We start from the raw sequence: 19943 nt of genomic DNA, 5'->3' as shown, positions 1-19943 counted from the left end.
GCTGCTGACTGGGCCCCTGATCAGAGATGCCCATCTGGTACCCATAACCCTAAGTGTGAGGGTCACTCAATGAGCCACCAAAGCATGTGAGCCTGGTACAACTACTCTGGTTGCACCACTGGCAGTTCTGCAATGTCTCAACTCAACTTAAAATTATATTGTCTTCAAGCAGTTATTCTAAACATGATTATTAAAACATAATTGTACATCTATTCTGAGCTAAAATTAAAATTCAAGTTAAATACACAAGAAGAGTTTTCTTTTTAATTTGTTACATCAATTCCCCCTTGTGTCAATGGTATTTACATATGTACAATTTTAACATAAATAGAGTCACTTACTGAAAACACTTGCAGAAATCTGAATAGTCAATCCATGTTTCTTTATTTATAGGTTTCAAGTCTTCTGGGGGTTTCTCTGAAATGTGAGCTGACTGAGTATTTACATCAGTAAGATGCCCATCTTGATGTATATTTTTGCCTATAATGAAAGGATAAAATTATCATACAAATCTGACAGTATCAACAGCATGCATCAATGCACTCCAGCAATTGCTTTTGGAATACATAGTTAAATAGTTAAATAGCTGAAAAGAGACTTGCGTCCATCAAGTTCAGCCTTCCTCACATTTGTTTTTTTGCGGTTGATCCAAAAGAAGGCAAAACAAAAAAAAAAAAAAAAATTTGGAGCACTTCCAATTTTGCAACAAGCTAGGAAAAAAATTCCTTCTTGACCCCAGAATGGCAGTCAGATTTATCCTTGGATCAAGCAGTTATTACCCTACATTGAAAAATTATATCCTTGAATATTCTTTTTTTGCAAGTATGCACCTAGTAGATATTTGAACATCTGTATGAACTCTGATGAAACCACTTCTTCAGGCAGAGAATTCCACACCCTTATTGGTCTTACAGTAAAAAAAAAACTTTCCTTTGCCTTAGACGAAAATCTTCTTTCTTCCAGTCTAAACGCATGTCGTCATGTCCTATGTAAAGTCTGGTTTGTGAACAGATTTCAACACAATGGTTTGTATTGGCCATGAATATATTTGTATAATGTTATCATATCCCCTCTCAGGCAAAGTTTTTCTAAACTAAAGAGGTTTAAATGTGTTAACCTTTCTTCATAGCTGATATGTTCCATTCCTTTTACTGATTATGTAGCCCGCCTCTGCAGTTTTTCTAGTGCCATAATATCCTTCTATAGAACAGGTGCCCAAAATTGCACAGCATATTCAATATGTGGTCTTATCAGTGATTTATTAAAAGGCAAAATTATATTCTCATCCCGAGAATGAATGCCCTTTTTCATGCATGACAATACCTTACTGGCCATAGCCACTGCTGATTGACATTGCACATTGTTGCATAGTTTGTTGTCTATAACAATTCCCAAGTCCTTTTCATGTGTTGTTATCCCTAGTTCGCTTCACATTGTATTATTTTACAGAGTTTTGTGTCATCTGCAAACACTGAAACATGACTTTCAATACTTTTTTCAAGATCATTTATAAACATGTTAAATAGAAGGGGTCCCAGAAGAACCCTAAATGGACACCACTTTCCACCTCTGTCCAGCTTGAAAATGTACCATTAATGACAACTCTGTGTACTCTATTTTTAAGCCAGTGTTCTACCCAAGAACAAGCATTTTCATCTAGACTGATTTCCTTGAGTGTGAACACTAATCTATTGTGTGGAACTGTATCAAAAGCTTTGGCAAAATCCAAATAAATCACATCCACTGCAACACCATGGTCTATACTTCTACTTCTTCGTAGAACGCAATCAAGTTCGTTTGACATGACCTGTGCTTCATAAAACCATGCAGATTTTTGCTGATAACCATGTTCTTCTCAAGGAATTCTTGAATATTATCCCTTAATAACCTTTCAAATATTTTCCCAGCCATACTGTATTGCAATTTAGATAAATACCTCAAAACATTGTAAAACTAGCAAGACACCACTGAAAAAGTAATGATGGATCCATAACTTGCAATGTAGGATACATATAGTGTGCAAAATGCAGAAAAGGAGTTTATCACGTCTATTCTTTTGCTGCTGTGAACCAACATACCATGCATAGGTGGAAGAACAAGTGTAGGTTTTGTGGTGTTTCAAAACACAGTTGTTTACAGAGATGGCATAATCGCTGTGAATTACTGTAAATAAATCATAATGATGATGACATTGTGAAACACATCATTTAAAATCTTTTTGTCAGATTTTGTATAAATTATAAACTAATGAGAACAATAGTTTTAAGACAGAAATATGAAAAACACATACCTTCGTTACCTGTCAAGTCAGGTGCACTGTGATCAGGGATGACAGAGCTTGCCTATAAGTGAGTAGAAAACATTTGATTAGAAAAGTTGGGAAACTATTAACTTCAAAATAACTCACAAAGTATAGCAATAATAATGATGCTTTGGTTGCTTTATATTTCTAACGTCTTTGACACAGTAGACCACGACATTCTACTGCACAAACTAAAAAACTCAGGTACTGGTGATCGTCCACTAACCTGGTTTCACACTGATTGCAGTCCACTCTTTCAAATACCTGGATATGTTGTTAGGCTTAAGGTTTACAGCCTAAATTCCTCTTTGAAGCTGGGACCCCAACAGAGCTACTCTGTAAGGTGTGAGAAGTCACACATGAGTGGCCTGGAAGTCTGGTTTAATATAAACTAACTCTCTAATTTTCCATATGTATAAATTCCCTCTTAGAGAGGGGGTCCTTTGATATGTTAATGGCCAGTAGCCTTGTGTTCCAGTATTATATCCAAAAGAAACATTAATACTTACCCACAGATAAATAATTAAGCCTTATTTTTAGCATATTTAGAATGGGACAAGCACAATCTTCTAATCAAGCCTAAACATGATTTGCGTAACTTAACCATAGGAGAAGGGATTGTGATGTCCGCTATATTGGGTCACAAGTACGGAGTGTGACATATCTATGGAATAATATTGGATTACAATTAACATAAGTATTTGGGGACAAATCTATAGAGTTTTTAGATTTAAAAGTGCTAATCAATTCTGATTTCAAACTCATAACCAAATGGTACAGAAAGCCCACAGCCACGAACGGTTTTTTTAAAAACTGGCAAAACCATCCTTCAGAATCACTCAAAAGAGGCATTCCGTACGGACAATAATTAAGAGCCTTTAGGAATTGCATAAATGATAATGACTTTGTCAGGGAGGCTAACATCTTAAAGTCCTTTTTTTTTTTTTTACAAAAGGGCTACCCAAAGAGGATTTTGAAATGGGCTTTTAACTGTGCAAAAAGTGGTTACAATACCGATTTTAAAATTCTTGAGCTAGGGATAAACAAACTGTCAGATGCATCTCAAGATTTGATAAAGGGTGGGAACCGGTTATGGACATTATTAAAAAACATTGGTCAATATTGCAAAGTGACACTATTACGAACAAAATAATCACTGAGAGGCCAACTATGACAGCCAAGAGAGACCTGAACTTAAATGACATCTTGGTACCTAGCCACGTATCCCAACCTGTACAACAACCTTACATTTCAAAAGGCTATACTCTGGAGGATCCTGAGAGATAAAATTGCTTAATGAACATGCCCCACTAGCGGTTGACTAACTAATTGCCAGGATGGCTGATGTATTCATAAATTACAACCCATAGATAGGTTTCCATAGGTTTCCATCATTATGACTACATCTTCATGGGTGATTACTTATGGATAACTGAGCAATCTAAAACTGGATGCAATGAGATCTAATCAATTATTGATACCATTGATAGTACTGAACCGGTTACATCACTTATAATCACACTGATACACTTCCTTATGGAAATGATTACCCCTATCTACATTTTTCAGGCACATTTATCCTCTTCATAGATTTTCGGTTTGTATTTATCTTTTCAAGGAAGGTATTTTGAAGGATCTTGAGAAAAAAACGCTTAGTGGATATACCCTACTGGCGGCTAATTATTTAATGACCATGCTGACTGGTTCATTTAAAAACCGGACGAAACACAGACCACCCCCAGCACTCCTGATAATCCCGTCAATGGCTGCCGTGTACATATTGATGTGTCTCTTAAACTAGGAGGTTCTCAGACTTCACTCGAACTTTGGATAACTTATAACTATTTTATCCTCTGGTTTAGAGGATACTTGTACTATTCCCTGTGAGTTATCCCCTACAGGGCTCTTCTATTGCCCCTTTACATGGTAGAGCATAGGGGTATTTATTTATCTATTTTTTAAATCAACTTTTCACTATTAAAGTATTGGGCTTACAACATGGAGGGAACATGTGCTGGCTGACAAATAAGTAGGGATGCGCTTTTTGGCTAATTTGTACATCATAACAGGGATCAACCGGCACATGCACCCTCCCTGATGCCCCGCATTATTTTACTTTTATCCAAAACATAAGATAAGTGGAGCTAGGAATACCTTAAGCTAAATGATGGGTGGATAATATTGATGGTAACAGGGAATATATACAAATATGAAAGAGAATAAAAGCAAAACAATTGTGCAGATGGTTTTTAGACATAAAACCAGAAAACCAATATCGAAGTTTACACTCACAAGAGGAGAGCCAATAAGTCACCTGGCTCTTGCCTTTAGGACCCAAATGGTCTTCAATTGAAAGGGGCTGGGAACTGGAGAGTAGAGGTAAACTGTAGAATTTATTTAAACAATTAGGATACTGACTAGGGTGAATGGCATCCAGGAGGCCCCAACATTGATCCCCTTATTCTATGTCTAACTCACGATTGGGGGAATACCGTGCTGGCAGCATCCGAGGAAGGCAGTACATAGACCTACACTGAGGCTGGACAATCGCAAGTCCCAATCAGCATTTTTTGGATACTGACTAGGGTGAATGGCATCCAGCATTAATCCCCTTTATGCCATGTTATAAAACAGTGTATTCAATAATTTCTCTCATTTACAAAAAAAATGTGCAGTGCACCCGACATTTCATGCTATGTCACTACCTTTTGCAACCCTTTAAGTCATGTGCGAAATGTCTGCACAATAAAAAAATAAAGAATTTTTTTTTTTCAAAAGAAAAAAAGTGGGACATCCATTTCTTCCTTGGGCTCAGGAATGATGGTACAATTTTGAAGATGGTTAATATCTAACGTCACAAAAAATTCACACATGCCCAAATGAGTACCACATTCTCTAAGTACAGATCTTCTAAACTACCTCTAGATTAAAAGTTTTGTACAATCTATAGTGACTCACATTCAACACAGACAGGTCAGTAGATTTACTATTGGACACATATTATACAACTCAATTCCTGAAAGAAATTTTGCCAAGTAGAAATAATCCACCTCCTTCTTAGATATAGGGGACACTTTAAATGACGATTAGACTGTTTAGGATTTTACTGACATCCCCATTTGCCTAAGGTATATGCATATGCAGCTTTGCATTGTTCATTGCTGCAAAACAGCAAATACCCTGACTATGTGGCATAGTGTCAATAGTATTAAACAAACAGCAATTGCATTGCCCTCACAAACATCCTAAACAGCAATGTTGTATCAAAAAGAAAATGAATAGTGATTGTACTGACTCGACATTATACAGAGAGACGTGGAATCATATAATTTATTCCTACGTGCCTTCCCAGCTCGCTCATAGTTATAAGGTGTTTAAGTGGGAAATTCCACTCCAATTTTTCATTTCCTTTTTAAAGCATGATACCTATTTATTTTGGATTTATTTTGGATGGTTTTTAAGTTATTTCATGTATTCCATCTGAATTTAACCCCTTAAGGACACATGACTTGTGTGACATGTCATGATTCCCTTTTATTCCAGACATTTGGTCCTTAAGGGGTTAAGCTTCTAGATGAATGCCTCAAATGTTTTGCATTAATAAATAATCCTTGCTTTGTCACAGAATATGAGATTTTAATAACATTCATTGCCCCTGTGGTTTGTTGACAAAGACTTAACAAAGAGAACCAGATGTTGAAATGTTATTGTTCCCAATTAGATGGATTTTTGAAAAGGACATTCCACTGACCAAATACAAAATACATACAAATCGCAGTTTAGTAGATATACCCTATATGAAAACTTGCACACATTTAGTAATGCATTTTTCATTGGTGGTATATCTAAAACTGCTTAAAAACCTGCAGTTCCTTTGTCTGCAGCCTTTACAAGCCCTCCCCTTCTAACACCAACCAGACTTTCTGTGGCTGTCCAATCACGGACTTCCCAATGCAGCTCAATGAGAAGTATTTGCAAGACAGGAGCTCTTGGCAGTTACTGCCTCTTGAGTTTAGCTCCACAGAGCTAGCAAAACAAGGAAGTAAAATGTCCTGTTGTCCGATTGACTGCCTGGGGGTGTAACTGAGTTAATTTATTAAAAAAAAAAAAAAATAATAAATTTCTATTGAAATCTGCACTTTTTTCAAAATTAAATTAATAGTAAACACTAGTGTAGTCCTCACACATAAAACCTTTCAGCAAGTAAGTGCTTTATGGGTCTGGAGTGACCCGTAAATAAACTATACTCACTCTTTAAGGGTGTTACCAAGACTTAATGTATTCATTGTGGCTGAAAATCTGGGACTGGACTTACTTGAGCATCTGCCTACTTTGGAGTTTTTGGGGTTAGTAAATCATCATTACATTATTTCTGTTGATAAAAAAAAGAAATTTACAAAAACTAAAGTGATTTACTTACTACTGATTAAAAGCGTTGATCATATAAATTAGCAATTAATACTTCATCAATTTAACACCCAAGTTGTATGCAAGTGATAGCACTCAGTTGTGAGCTAAAATGTGTCTTACTGCTTGTCTAGTAAAACATTCAGATAAGGAAAAATGTGCGTTATTAATTTGAAAAATATTTTATCCAGCAGCAAAATAATTATTTGAAAAGGGAAATTAGGAATTTTAAAATGTGTCCCTATATCTTGTTTAATGAATATATAGCACAATACAGTACCAAGAGAGAAAAGACTGTCATTTGCAAAATGAAGTGTCACTAGCTATGAGTCCTTTGATGTTTCACATGAGTCATCTTTAATTTCATCAAGGCCTCAGGTATAAAGTATATATTTGCATTTCAAGCTAAATGAAAATTATACCTGAAGCCAAAAAAACAGAATTATAATAATGTGTTCGTAAAAAAAACAAAAAATCTTTTACAATGACATTGCAAAGTTACAGCTACAACTGCACACACACTTTTACTGTAGACACTGACACATTCTATTGTAATTTTTTTTATAGAAATGAAGTATCATTGGCTCAATTTATCTGTATGAGGAAATGCTGATTGGCCTGTGTTTGGCCCCGCCCACACCCCACCTACTTGGCGACCTCAGCGAACTGAATTCTGACGATGTCAGCCAAAAAGGTGGATTGGGCGTAGGGGCAAGCCGACAGACCCCTGCGGCACTGGTAAAAAGGTTAATTTTAACTTTTCCTAAGGAGGTGGGGGGCAAGCCACCTATATGGTGGTTTTAACTCTATAGGGGCAGGAATACATATTTGTGTTCCTGACCCTATAGTGTTCCTTTAAATAAATAAAAATAACATACTGAATCCAATGAAAACTACGGAGTATTTACCAAGGTAAATTGTGCAGTTGTCACATACACCACAATTTTAGTATTGGGTGAAAAGCCATCTTTCATGATGTTAGGTGTGCGTGAGAAATTATTAATTTGCAATGAACAACACTATGCCAGAACAGTTTGCTAATTATGCAAATCAAAGAGCAAATATTAAAGATAGTCATTTAGAAAAAAGCACTGCTAATGACTAAATTATAGCTATTAGATTATGCTAGTAATTGAAAAGTGAAAGTTCCACTGTAAAAAAAAAAAAAAAAAGCAATACGAAGTAATACATTTTAATCCTAAATATCTAATCCAATATACAATATATTAACTTGTACACTGAAATGTACAACTTTTATACCAGGCACAAGATAGCAGTGAAACTTGTGACTTTTTCGGAAAGATGGCAAGGGCATCAGCTAGATATGCATAGCTCAGAACAAATCAATTAAAAAGGTGGATTTCCATCAATGTACCGTAGATAAGGATTTCTTCAGGAATAATAAACTTACAATGTATCAAAATTCTCTAGTGATTCTGACTACAGTATATATAACACAGACCTTCCAAAAAAGGAAAAATGCCACAGTATCAAAGTAAAATAGAGCAGCATGTGGCAGCCCAAAAGTGCGAAGAAAACAAACAGAGGGTAAAACTACTAAAAGTTGCAATAGTGAAAACTATCTAAAAACTCACTTCAAACACTTGTGGATAGAAAAACAAACAGACAAATGTCTACATTAACATTCTTGACCAATATGGTATACCTGAGAGAAAAAAAATATAATGAAAAATGGTAAAAAAAAAAAAAAGTGCTGGCATTGTCAGAAAGCGTTATCAAAAATGCCTGACCGCAGGCGCCCCCCACCTGAGGTAGCCATCCAGATAGATCGGGTCTAAGTGGAAATCCGATACAGAAGAGTCACTGTGCACTAAAGCTGGATAAGTAAGAAGGCCTGCTTCCAGGATAGAATTCCTGAAAACTCTAGATAACAAAAGTATTTAAGATCTGCATAAAATCCAGGATGAATTTGCTAATTATCATAGCATACGTTATAATCAGAAAGACGACCCAACCAGACCAGTTGACTCCCATGAGGCTATTGATCTAGTTCTGCAGGGCAAAAACACTACCTCATCTATTGCCTACAGAAACAGACAACCATCGAGACCTGTTGAGGTAGATGAAATCACCAAATATATATCACACCTTCCTGCCCATAAGGCAGCGGGTCCTAATGGCCTACCTACTTCATATTACCAAAATTTTTGTTAATCCTAGCTCAACATTTATTTAATTTATTTCAAAACAGCAAGTTGATTTATAAAAGTGCTGATTTTTCAGAGAGCTAAAGTGCTTTTGGGGTGTGGAGCGGTCCTTTAACAGCAATACTAAACTCTGGGCTCCTCTCTAACCAATTATTGCCCATTTTAAATCAAATCATTGCAAATGACCGGTATGGTTTCGTAAAACTGAGACAGGTATCAGACAATACAAGAAACTGCTGAACATTTTTTCCCATATGGAATGCAACAATGTCGGGGGGCTTCCCCGACACTGAAGGCCGATAAGGCATTTGACATGCTAAACTGGACGTTTATGATGAATGTTCTTGATAAATTTAGACCCACCCCCGGTTGCTGGGATCATGGTTTTATACAATTCCACTAGAGCACAAGTTAAAAATGTGGTATTATTCTCATCACCTCTCTGTATTACCCGCTTTCCCAGGTCTTGTTTATATTATCATTGGAACCATTAGCACAGCAAATCTGTCACTACTCTGATATGACAGGCAGACTATTAATGGTTGGGATTAATAGGTGTTTGCGCATTAATAGGTGATCCATCTCACTCTCTCCTGACACTTTACTGCCCAAATGCAATCAAGTTTCCTTTCTTAAGCTCAATCAAAACAAAAATCAGGCCGTACTGATCAGTCTTTCCAGTGGGGTGGTAGATTGACTTAAGTCGAGTTAAAAGTTCGACTAGAGAACCACTTACATTACATATTTTGGCATAAAACTGACATAGTCTACTCAAACATTTATAAGCACAACCACTGGCCCCTCACTGACTAGTGAAAAGAGGAAGTGGAAACCACTCATACTCTCTTGAGCAGGGAAATCAATACCATTAAGATGTTACTTACAAAAGTTCTATATCTCTTGATATTACTGCCAGTCTTGGTTCCTCTGGCATTCAGTAAGTCACTTCCCAGAGCCTTTTAAACTTTACATGTGTCACAAAGCAGCTATTTTACAAGCAATTATATACCTACATGTGCCAAGAGGAATGCTCCAATGGATGGACACTGAACTAGATCAGAGGAAATCCCCATCAATGATAGACCTCATATGGACACCTAGTCATCTTTGCAGTGATAAGAATTAATACTTACTGAAAGGGATCATTTTTTAGCTTAGGTGGATGGGAAAGAAATTCCTGCATGTTGCTCTACTATCAGCATTGAAGGCCTTGGACTAGGGTTGCCATAACTTAAATAGACCCCCTACTGTCACAGGGAAGTCTGTTGCTGTTCCCAGACCTACCTATCAAAGATTGCCCATCCGCCAAACCAATCTTCCCATACTTGCAAATTAAGCATAATCCTTTATCCCCAGAACCCAGTTTATCCAGTGTGATTGGCCTTTCAGCTAATAACAGATCGGTGTTGGAATCTAAATCTCTGTTACTTTGCTATAAGGCTATAGAAGAGAGTGTACCTTCTAAACCCTTTGCTATTAGACTTGAATAGCTTTATCAGTGCACTCTGGGGAATTGCTCGTAGCCATCATCTCATAAAGGCACACAGAAAACTGATCTATCAGTGGTATTATAACCCCAGTCGTTTACACAAACTAAATCACTTCATCTCGCCTGTTTTTTTTGGCTATGAGGAGAGAAAGAGGGAACTTGGTAGGAATGCCAAAAAATACAGTCACTGTGGCAGGAGCAGGGACGTATCTTCCGCGAGGCAAACAAGGCATCTGCCTTGGGCGTCACTTTGCAGGGGGCGGCAAAAAAAGCCGCCCCAAACACCCAGGCAGATCCCTTGTTTGCCTTGTGTCCTGGGGGGCTTTTTTAACCCCCGCAAAGTGGGCAGAGAGGGAGCATGCTCACCTGAGCTCTTCCTGCTCAGTTCCCTTGTGCGCCGCTTAATGAAGCTGGGAGCCGGAATATGACTTCAGACCAGCTCCCGGCATCACTAAGCGAGGGAGCTGAGCAGGAAAATCAGAGCTCCCTCGCCGCCTACTCAGCCTGTCCGCCCCCTGCCTGCCAGAAGCCGTACTGGACCGCAGGTAAGCAATCCACTCCAGCTCTCCCAGGGAGGCTGGGTGGATTTAAAATAAAAAATTTAAAATAATTTGTGAGTGTTGGTGAAAATGTGTGTGTGTCTGTAAGTGTGTGTGTCTAAGTAAATGTGTATGTGTGTCTGTGAGTGAATGTGTGTGTCTGTAAGTGTGTATGTCTGTGAGTGAATGTGTGTATGTCTGTGAGTGAGTGTGTGTGTGTGTGTGTGTGTGTGTGTGTGTGTGTGTGTGTGTCTGTACGTGTGTATGTGTATGTGAGTGAATGTGTCAGTGTGTCTGTAAGTGTGTGTCCAAGTGAATGTGTGTGTCTGTGAGTGAATGTGTGTGTCGGTCAATGAGTGTGTATGTGTCAGTCAGTGAGTGTGTATGTGTCAGTCAGTGAGTGTGTATGTGTCAGTGTGTGCGTCTATCAGTGCGTGCGTCTGTCAGTGAGTGTGTGTGTCGGTCAGTGAGTGTATGTGTCTGTCACTGAGTCGGTCAGTGAGTTTGAGCCTGTCAGTGAGTTTGAGCCTGTCAGTGTGTGTCCGAGCCTTGACAGGAAGGGGTGGGGAAAATTTGAATTAGGGAGTGTTGCCCGAGCACTGTCCTGCCTAAGGCAGCACAAATCCTAAATACACCACTGGGCAAGGGGTTACAAAGCTCTGTGCAGACCTATCTACAAACCGCCTACACTTAACCCCTTCCTGTTACTTGCTACTAATTTTCCAGAGACCATTCCAAAACCTAAGGAAACATAGCCCTGTCACATCATATTGGCAACTGTGCAACTTATTGTTTTAAAATGGAAACAGCCAGCCTGCCCATCGTCCCCACCTTATAGAAAACGGAGGGTTTAATCACCTCTATGAGCTTATGTGTTAGTTTGATAGATGAGAGAGCTACCTTTGATAAAGCCTGGAAAGTCGGGTCAGACTTTGCACCCCCGGTATCTTATGACTAGGGTACAGGATGAGAGTGTGGGCAGTAGAGGCAAGGTCACCTAGATAGTGCAAGTTACCACTGACAAACATTGTGAGACATGTTAGGTTTTTGACCATGATCACTGCTACATCTGTTCAGTTCTTTATTCTGTTTGTCTTGTTATTTTATTTTACTTTGTTTCAGGTCTGATATTGATGGACTCAAGAACTGTTTACATAACTGTTCTGTCAATTTATATGGCATTTATGCCACCATGTATGTTCATGTTACTTTTTACTTTTTTTAATATAAAAATCAATAACTGAAAAAAAAATCTCAAGGTGTTTTCAATGGGCAAGCTAATTAAACCATCCCAGCTACAGGAAAAGACCAAAGTGAAATAAAAATGGACGTAAAACGTAACTTTTATTTTCTACATCTTAAATGAAATAAAAAACAGAATTCCCAAGATACCCTAATTTAAAAGTAGAAGAAGGTATAGCCTACAATTGTGTAAATGCCACACTGTACTCAGGGTTATCTGACTATTATGGGGTGTTTTCCTGCATAGTGAATTTAATGGCTAAATCTGTTTTCTTGTTTTTTATTAGACAAAAAAAAAACAATAAACAATAAACAAAACCAAAAAAAGTAAATCGGCAATCATAACAACTGTAGCCTTCTGCAGTGGTTATGATGCCAAGCGTGCTCTTGGAGTGTTCCTTTAAGCTAGAGCAGTTCAATAGATGCCACCCCTCCACTTCATATTTACCTGTGTGTGATGGGAATAAGGAAAATCAAAATTAGAGTCCTGTATTGATTGCAGGACCAGTCATTCACATAAGAATTTGCAGCCAAAATGATTAAGGCTAATCAATACAAGTCACCTGGACAGTTACATTTGATTTATTATCCAGGACATATTTTTGATCACTCAATACAATACAGAAAAAATAATATATATATATATGCTCTGTTGGTCACATTTTATATATATATATATATATATATATATATATATATAAAATGTGACCAACAGAGAAAAAATGTAGAGGATAATTTAATCAATGGTTATGTACCCCTACTATGATCGTTACACTTCAAAGGTTGTGCAAGCAATAAAAAAAAAAGGTTGTGACTCATGATGCTCCCCGTCTCACATAGCCTTTGTCAAAGAATTGATCAGCTGTGTGCTGTGGGACCATATGCAGTAGGCAAATCAATTCATCAAACAGAATAAAGGAGATATGACAATGGAGAAATGCATAGCATGGTTTACTGTTGACAAAATCCTTGGGATTGCCTATATCTGTGATTAAACTATACGAAGCACTGTGAAACAATCTGACTACCAGAATTCTATGATAAGCTCATAAAGTCCCATTACAGAGGTTTGCTAAAATGTTGCTTTCATAGTATTAATAATGGTGCATTTTAATAGTAATCATTTCGTTGTATCTAATTTACAGTTATATTTATAAAAGGACAGCTTTGCAGAGTGATGCAGCAGAAGAGGATCAATATGTGAGGAAGATCATAATTTAAGGTGTGATGATGGGATGAAGGTGAGCTTCAACATTTCAAACAAAAATGATATCAGGAAATTGAATGAATATAAAGGACATTGAACTGTCCAGGATCAATTCAGAGGGAGAAAGTACAAAAGTGTTCCAGTTGCTTGTGCATGCAAACACGAGTCATCTTCTTACCGGACTAGCTAATTAGTCATGAATATACTGAACAGAACTTCATTAGCAATCTTTTCTTATATAAAATAGAGAGATTAATGAGGTTCACAAATAGCCATATCACACTGGTAAGAGTTAATTCCATACAAAGGAGAAAATACATCTTGATAAAAGAAATAGATCAGGAATGGAGAATCCTTAGGGAGAACACATGGACCAGGAGTAGACCATTCCTCCAGTTGTCTTTGTCTCTATATTACATTTGTCTCTGGTAACAGGAGGCTCTACAACTTCTTTGGGGAATGCTTGCAGTAATTCTAAACCAGTCTAAATGGCTTTAATAAAGGTTGAGTAGGAGGCTTTAATAAAGGTTGAGTGCTACACCTCTGTTGTTAAATCAAAATATAGTCAGTTAATTTATAGGTAAGGGCAACAGTGCACGTTCACTTGAATTTATTAATATAATACATTTTGGAGTTTAGGAACATCAATAAATATACATGAAAATATGCACAGTATAAAGCTCAAAACACAGGCAAATAACTATTTTATTTTCTAAATGAGTATGTCCTTTAGAGCAAGTTAATGTGCACTTCAGAGCAGGTAAATCCAAACAATTATAATCAGTGTAAACTTTAAAGATGCAATCAAACAATCTAGCTATTACCTGAATGCTCTCTTCGGCACTTGACATAAGATTTTCTTTTACAGCTTCATCACCTTCATGAACATGCTCTTCAATCTCACTGACAGATATTAGACTAGAGGTCACAAGGGAGCCTCTTCTTGGTGTAGAGTGAACAAAGTGTCTGAGTAAAGAAAAATAAACTTAGATATAACATTTATCACTTTTTTTTCTCGTTGTATTTAATGTGTTAGATTATATTAATATATATGTGTGTGTATGTACACATTGCAAATAAAGGGTCTGTGTTAGTATTCTGGCATCATAAGGCACAATTCAGAAACATACTCCTTAATAACTCAATGATGATAGTATATTGTCTTCCTACATTTCTTGTAGAATGCTAGTACCAATTGGCACGGGCCATGCTCCCCTATACACTGGTGACCGATAACAAGGGTTATGAAAAATCATATGAAGGCTGTGATATACATGCCTATTATCACGGAAACACTCCTCTGGGTGTCTCTCGTGCTTGAATTCCGTGCCCGCAAGGGGAAGGGGCAGGCTCTTTGTGAGAGCAACACGGAGAGAGGAGAGAAAAAGCCAGAATGATTTTTTGCTGCAGCTTTGGACAGGCAATTGGAACATGGAGACAAAGAACATATATGTTTCATTTACCCAAAGCCAACATAGTGTTAAGGACTGTTAACCACACATGGGAAGCAAGTATGTGCTTCACAAACAGGGATATACAGAAGAGGTGTGTATTACAACAAGCGTAACACCCACTGAACACATGATTGGTGCTCTCAGCAGGAGACAGGGGTCTAGGAAATAAATTAATAATATTTAAGGCTAAAATACTTAATTGAATAACATGAGGCAAGTCAGATGGTTAGACCTATATCTGTCGTGACAGTGTCACTTTATGTAGTACTGCATGTTAATGATTGTTAACTTGAGGTATGTAATTTTAAGTACCCAATAAATAATAGTCTATTTTGTTTGCATGTATTAATCCTTGTTTGAGCACTTGCTTGAGTGTATAAACTTAAGTAACTCCAGTATCAACATTTTTGAGAAATGCAAACCTCCAGGCAAGGTATACCTGGCTACTTATTGAAACCATAAGTATAATGTATAAGTAACAGAGGAGAAATACAAACAGGACAGCGTGAATTGAAGATAGATACAATTTTTATACAAAGTTAACTACTCCCTTTCTGTGCAGCCTGTGTGCTACCATATGAAATCCATGTTTTAGTGTCAACAGCTTATATTTTACATTACTAGAAGAGTTATATGATATATATATATATATATATAAATATATATATATATATATATATATATATATATATTTAAAAAATGTGTGCCTTATCACTCCTGAAATACTTTCTTTTTAATTAATTTAAATACTTTATTATAGTTGTTTATAGATCTGTCAATTGATGGATTTTTATTTTCCTCCTGCAAAACGACAAACCAATAAAGGAAATTATATAACTTAACAAAATTAGCTTATTTCCCAAGGCGCAACATTAATTTTGTGCTCCACTTTTCCTTTATAGTACACTTGGGAACTTCTTTTTAATATCTAAAGTAATATCTTTTAACATCTCATTTTGCAAGACTCTTTTTTTCATTTAATTATTTGTCTTAAGGTAATAATTTGGGTTATTAAAATTATAGCCTTGTATTATATTTATCTTGTGACTTGCTACCAGTTTCTAATGTAATTGATTCAAGAAGTAATATAAAAATGAAAGTGACCTTGATATGTCCTACTTATTAAAAATAGAGGAAAGCTAATGAGTTTGAACTTTAAGCAGCAATTTTCCAAGTCTGCATTTGATGCATACCAGTTGGGCCCTAAAATAAATAGTAATGTCAGCACATGTCTGACTCATCTTTAAAATAAAAGAATTCCTTTCCATAAGAATACAAAAGTTACTGTAGTGTAGATTATTAGTAAAATAGATGCACAGAATCATCAGTGTAATTGACCTGGCTCTGCAAGAACACATTAAAATGTCAAGAGGCTATCTTGTAATCACGTTCAAACTTATGGCACTTTGAATATTGCACATCAGTTATTTTGATTACACGAAAGTTACTTATTGAAAACTAAGGACAGGTGGAAACTTCCATTACTGTTTTGAGGGAAATCTTCCATCTGTACTGCATAGTGTAATTTTTCCTAAAAACAAACTGAGACTAAGTGAGCTGCATGAGTACATAGAATGAGCTAAGGATACCTCTGAGTACGATCTATTGGTGAAGTCACTGCGATATGGCGATTAGACTTGTGTGAACTTTATTAATGAAAAAGATTTGGAAAAACCAATCATATAAAGCAAAAGGACGTGGGAATGGGCCAATCAGTGTAGAGCAAAATATATACCTAATATAAATATTGTGTATATATTTTGCAGTACACCGATACGCCTATTTTCCCCGCCATTTGGTTTATAGATCAAGTGAGAAAAAGTACCCAACAGAGGGGGAATAAAGGGGATTCATGGTTCATGATTCAGTTACATTTCAGCTTGGAGTTTGGCACTTTGTACAATCACGGATTATCCCAAATTCGGACAAATTGCCGTTCATAATGATCATCTATTGGATTTTCTGCTATTCTTTTCAGACTACAGTTTCTGCACTTGCAGTCGTATTCACTAAACTCCAAATGGCCCCATAAAGAGTGGGGGGAAAAATCGTTCAGTGCTGTATAGGGCTACTTGAATTACAAAACACAGACATTGTTAACACTATTTAACAATTTCTGGATTTTGCACTTGCTCTAAATTAACCTGAATTTGGTCTGGATTTAAGCAAGACCAAGCACTGCCAGATGGCTGAACCTTGACCCTGATTGTTAAAATCTGTGCTCAGGTGCTTTAAATCTGGGCTTGAATTCAAAAAAATCTGTGTAGCAGAGACCCTCTGGCTGTCCACCAGATTCCCTTTTTATTTGGCAACTTTCGTGTTGATTTATTATATACATGACCATTTATCTAGTTGTTCGGTAAAAAGCCTCAAAGACTTCAGTGAACTGCTTCATTCGTCATACAAACCAAAATACCAAACAACCAGGCCACCCTTGTGTGAAGCGTGGCTCCAATTTACCTCCCCGTTCGTTTTATTACACCTATTAGAAAAGGCACGAACACACTGTTATATTTCCTGGGTGGCTGCCATTCGGCATACGAACACATGGCGGCGGCCATCTTAGCATACGAACACTCAGCGGTGTTTGGTCGTCGAGTGTTTGGAACTCAAATCGGACACTCGACTATGCGAACACTGCTAAGACCTCCAGGGTTCCATAACTGACGAACGAAACATGAATCTCCCGAAATCTTGAATATCCGCTAAATGAATCTCCCGAACAACCCTCAACCCTGGATGGCAAGGATTTTTGTGTCTTTTACCTCACGAACGGAGACCGACTGCAAGGCCAAAATGTGTGGAACTAATTTTGGCTATTGCCTCGTGTGCGGTCGGTCAAATGAACACTTCCACCTAACTCCCGAACCCCTGGTCCGATCTGGGTGATTTTTTAATATGTTGCTCACCCAGATCAGGGCTATTCAGAAACCGGGGGAAGTATTTACAGTATAATTTGATTATCTGTTAAGCTGAGGGGAGGAGATGTGTGGGAGGTAACGCGTATCTGATTGGTTATTGTACTAATTATTGTGGTTGTCTCCCTTGCATATAAGCAGGGTATGTAGACCCTGCTCCTGATACTGTGTGACGTCCAGTCATTGGGAAAGGTGATGGGATATTCTTGGATTGTTTTGCTGACTGTGGATGCTATTCTCTTGGGTTTTACTACTTGTTCCTGAGCCCTACTTGGATTACCAGCGGAAATAGTCTGTGGGAAATCGGTACTCCGCTACAATCTGAAACTCTTTGCCCATTGCAGCAGACTATCCTTGGTTGACTTGTCCTTAAACAAGTGGTGAAAACCATTTAAAATATAAATATAAAAAACATGGGAGAACAAGCAACTATATGTAATACATGAAATATATAATACAGGTAACTTTTTCAAACACAATAAAAAGCAATACTATATACATTCAACTACTTATTTGATTGCATAAATGTGCATACCTATATGTGAATGTTCACATTTCTATTCAGTCAGCAGAGGGCGCTGACAGAGTTATCAAAATACCAATGCATAATTTGTACATTGGCTGCTACTGTCACAACACCCCGCACCTGTAATGAGCATAGAGTGACTTAAACATAAGAGACATCCGGGGAACTACATAAAGTGTCAGTCTTATGCTCCCAGTGATGGTAACTATCGTCACTCATCCGTTAATTTTTGTGAGCAAAGACCTACAGTGCAGGGCTTCAATGTCTGACAGTGTCAGCAATTGATGGGGTTAGTACTTAGTTCTGCAGAGATTAAAGAAGTTCCTACTTCTGAGCTAGTATTGGAGGTGAGGAGAAGCATTTGACAGACTCCAGGTATGGGTTTAGATACTTACAATGGAGGGTGCCAAGGTACAAAGGCAGTGGCGTACACATGACCCATGGGGCTCCGGTGCAAAAATTGATCTGTTTTACTGAGGGTTAATCCAGCCTCTAGTGGCTGTCTCATTGACAGCCGCTAGAGGAGCTTCCGCAATTCTCACTGAGAAAATCACAGTGAGAAGACACTGAACGTCCATAGGAAACCATTGAGTAATGCTTTCCTCTGGGCGGTTTGAATACGCGAGCGGCTCTTGAGCTGAGAGGCGGAGGGATCCCCAGCGCCAAGGGAGTCCGGCGCTGGAGAAAGGTAAGTGCTGAAGACACACATACACGCTCTCACGAACAGACGCATACACACTAGCTAACAGACACACACATATACTGACAGAGACACACTCAGCGACAAACATACATACACACTCACTTACAAAACATACACTCTCACTGACAAACACACACTCACTAACAGACATCAAACAGACTCACTGACACACACAAACACACTCAGTAACAGACACACACAGTAACACAGTCACTGACACTCACTAGCAGACACACACTCAATAACAGACACACTCACACTCACTAGCAGACACACACACACTAACACACACACTAACACTCACACACTAACACACACACATACTTTTTTTTTTTATTTAGTCCCCCCAGCCTCCTTACCTGTGGGAGAGCTGAGGGGATTACCTGGGGTCCAGTGGTGGCACCCGGCGGGCAGGCTGGCGGGCGCGCGAGTGAGCACTCTCCCTGGCTGAGTGCTTCCTCTTCAGCCAGGGAGAGTGCTCCCTCGCGCGCCCACCAGCTTGCCCGCCCGCCGGGTGACAGCAGGGCCAGCCTCGGGGGGCCCTGAGGTGTCTGGCTCCAGGGCCCCCACGGAGAAGAGGCTGGCCCAGTGGGTACATACCGCAACCCCTGCGACCCCGGTATGTACGCCACTGTACAAAGGTGTCAAGGTGGAATGTTTCTTTACTTAAAAAAAAAAATATATATATTTTCACTCTTACCCTTCAGATGGTACACTGAGTGGATGGATTCGAAAGCCTAGGAATGGGCTGGTGATTTCCACAAACTGTTCAGGTTTTTTTACAATAGGTTCTGTAGATGGATAAAATATTGAAAAAAAAATTAAATAACATTTTGCATAAAGAAACATACAAAATGAAGCCCTGCGCTCAAACTCCCCCTACTCTTGGGTGTCAGCAATGACTATACTGCACGTCAGCCCCAATACACACAATAAAAAAAGAAAACAGTTACCTGCACACTATCCCTTATCCCTATGCATATTTAAA

The 19943-nt window shown here is 38.1% G+C and overlaps 1 protein-coding gene across 1 annotated transcript in view; it reads right to left on the bottom strand.

The window, feature by feature from the left end:
- The window catches only part of ADGB (androglobin), a 313568-nt gene that overhangs the window by 197409 nt on the left and 96216 nt on the right, over positions 1 to 19943 (bottom strand). Inside the window, exons 12-15 of the mRNA XM_063443590.1 lie at positions 19656 to 19746; positions 14179 to 14320; positions 2291 to 2342; positions 342 to 480 (exon numbers count right to left, since the gene is read on the bottom strand). Coding sequence (XP_063299660.1) covers positions 342 to 480; positions 2291 to 2342; positions 14179 to 14320; positions 19656 to 19746 — 424 coding nt within the window. The remainder of the gene's footprint in view (positions 1 to 341; positions 481 to 2290; positions 2343 to 14178; positions 14321 to 19655; positions 19747 to 19943) is intronic.

The sequence above is a fragment of the Pelobates fuscus genome, chromosome 2, assembly GCF_036172605.1.
Source record: "Pelobates fuscus isolate aPelFus1 chromosome 2, aPelFus1.pri, whole genome shotgun sequence".
NCBI lineage: Eukaryota > Metazoa > Chordata > Amphibia > Anura > Pelobatidae > Pelobates > Pelobates fuscus.
This window is presented reverse-complemented; position numbering and strand designations above follow the sequence as displayed.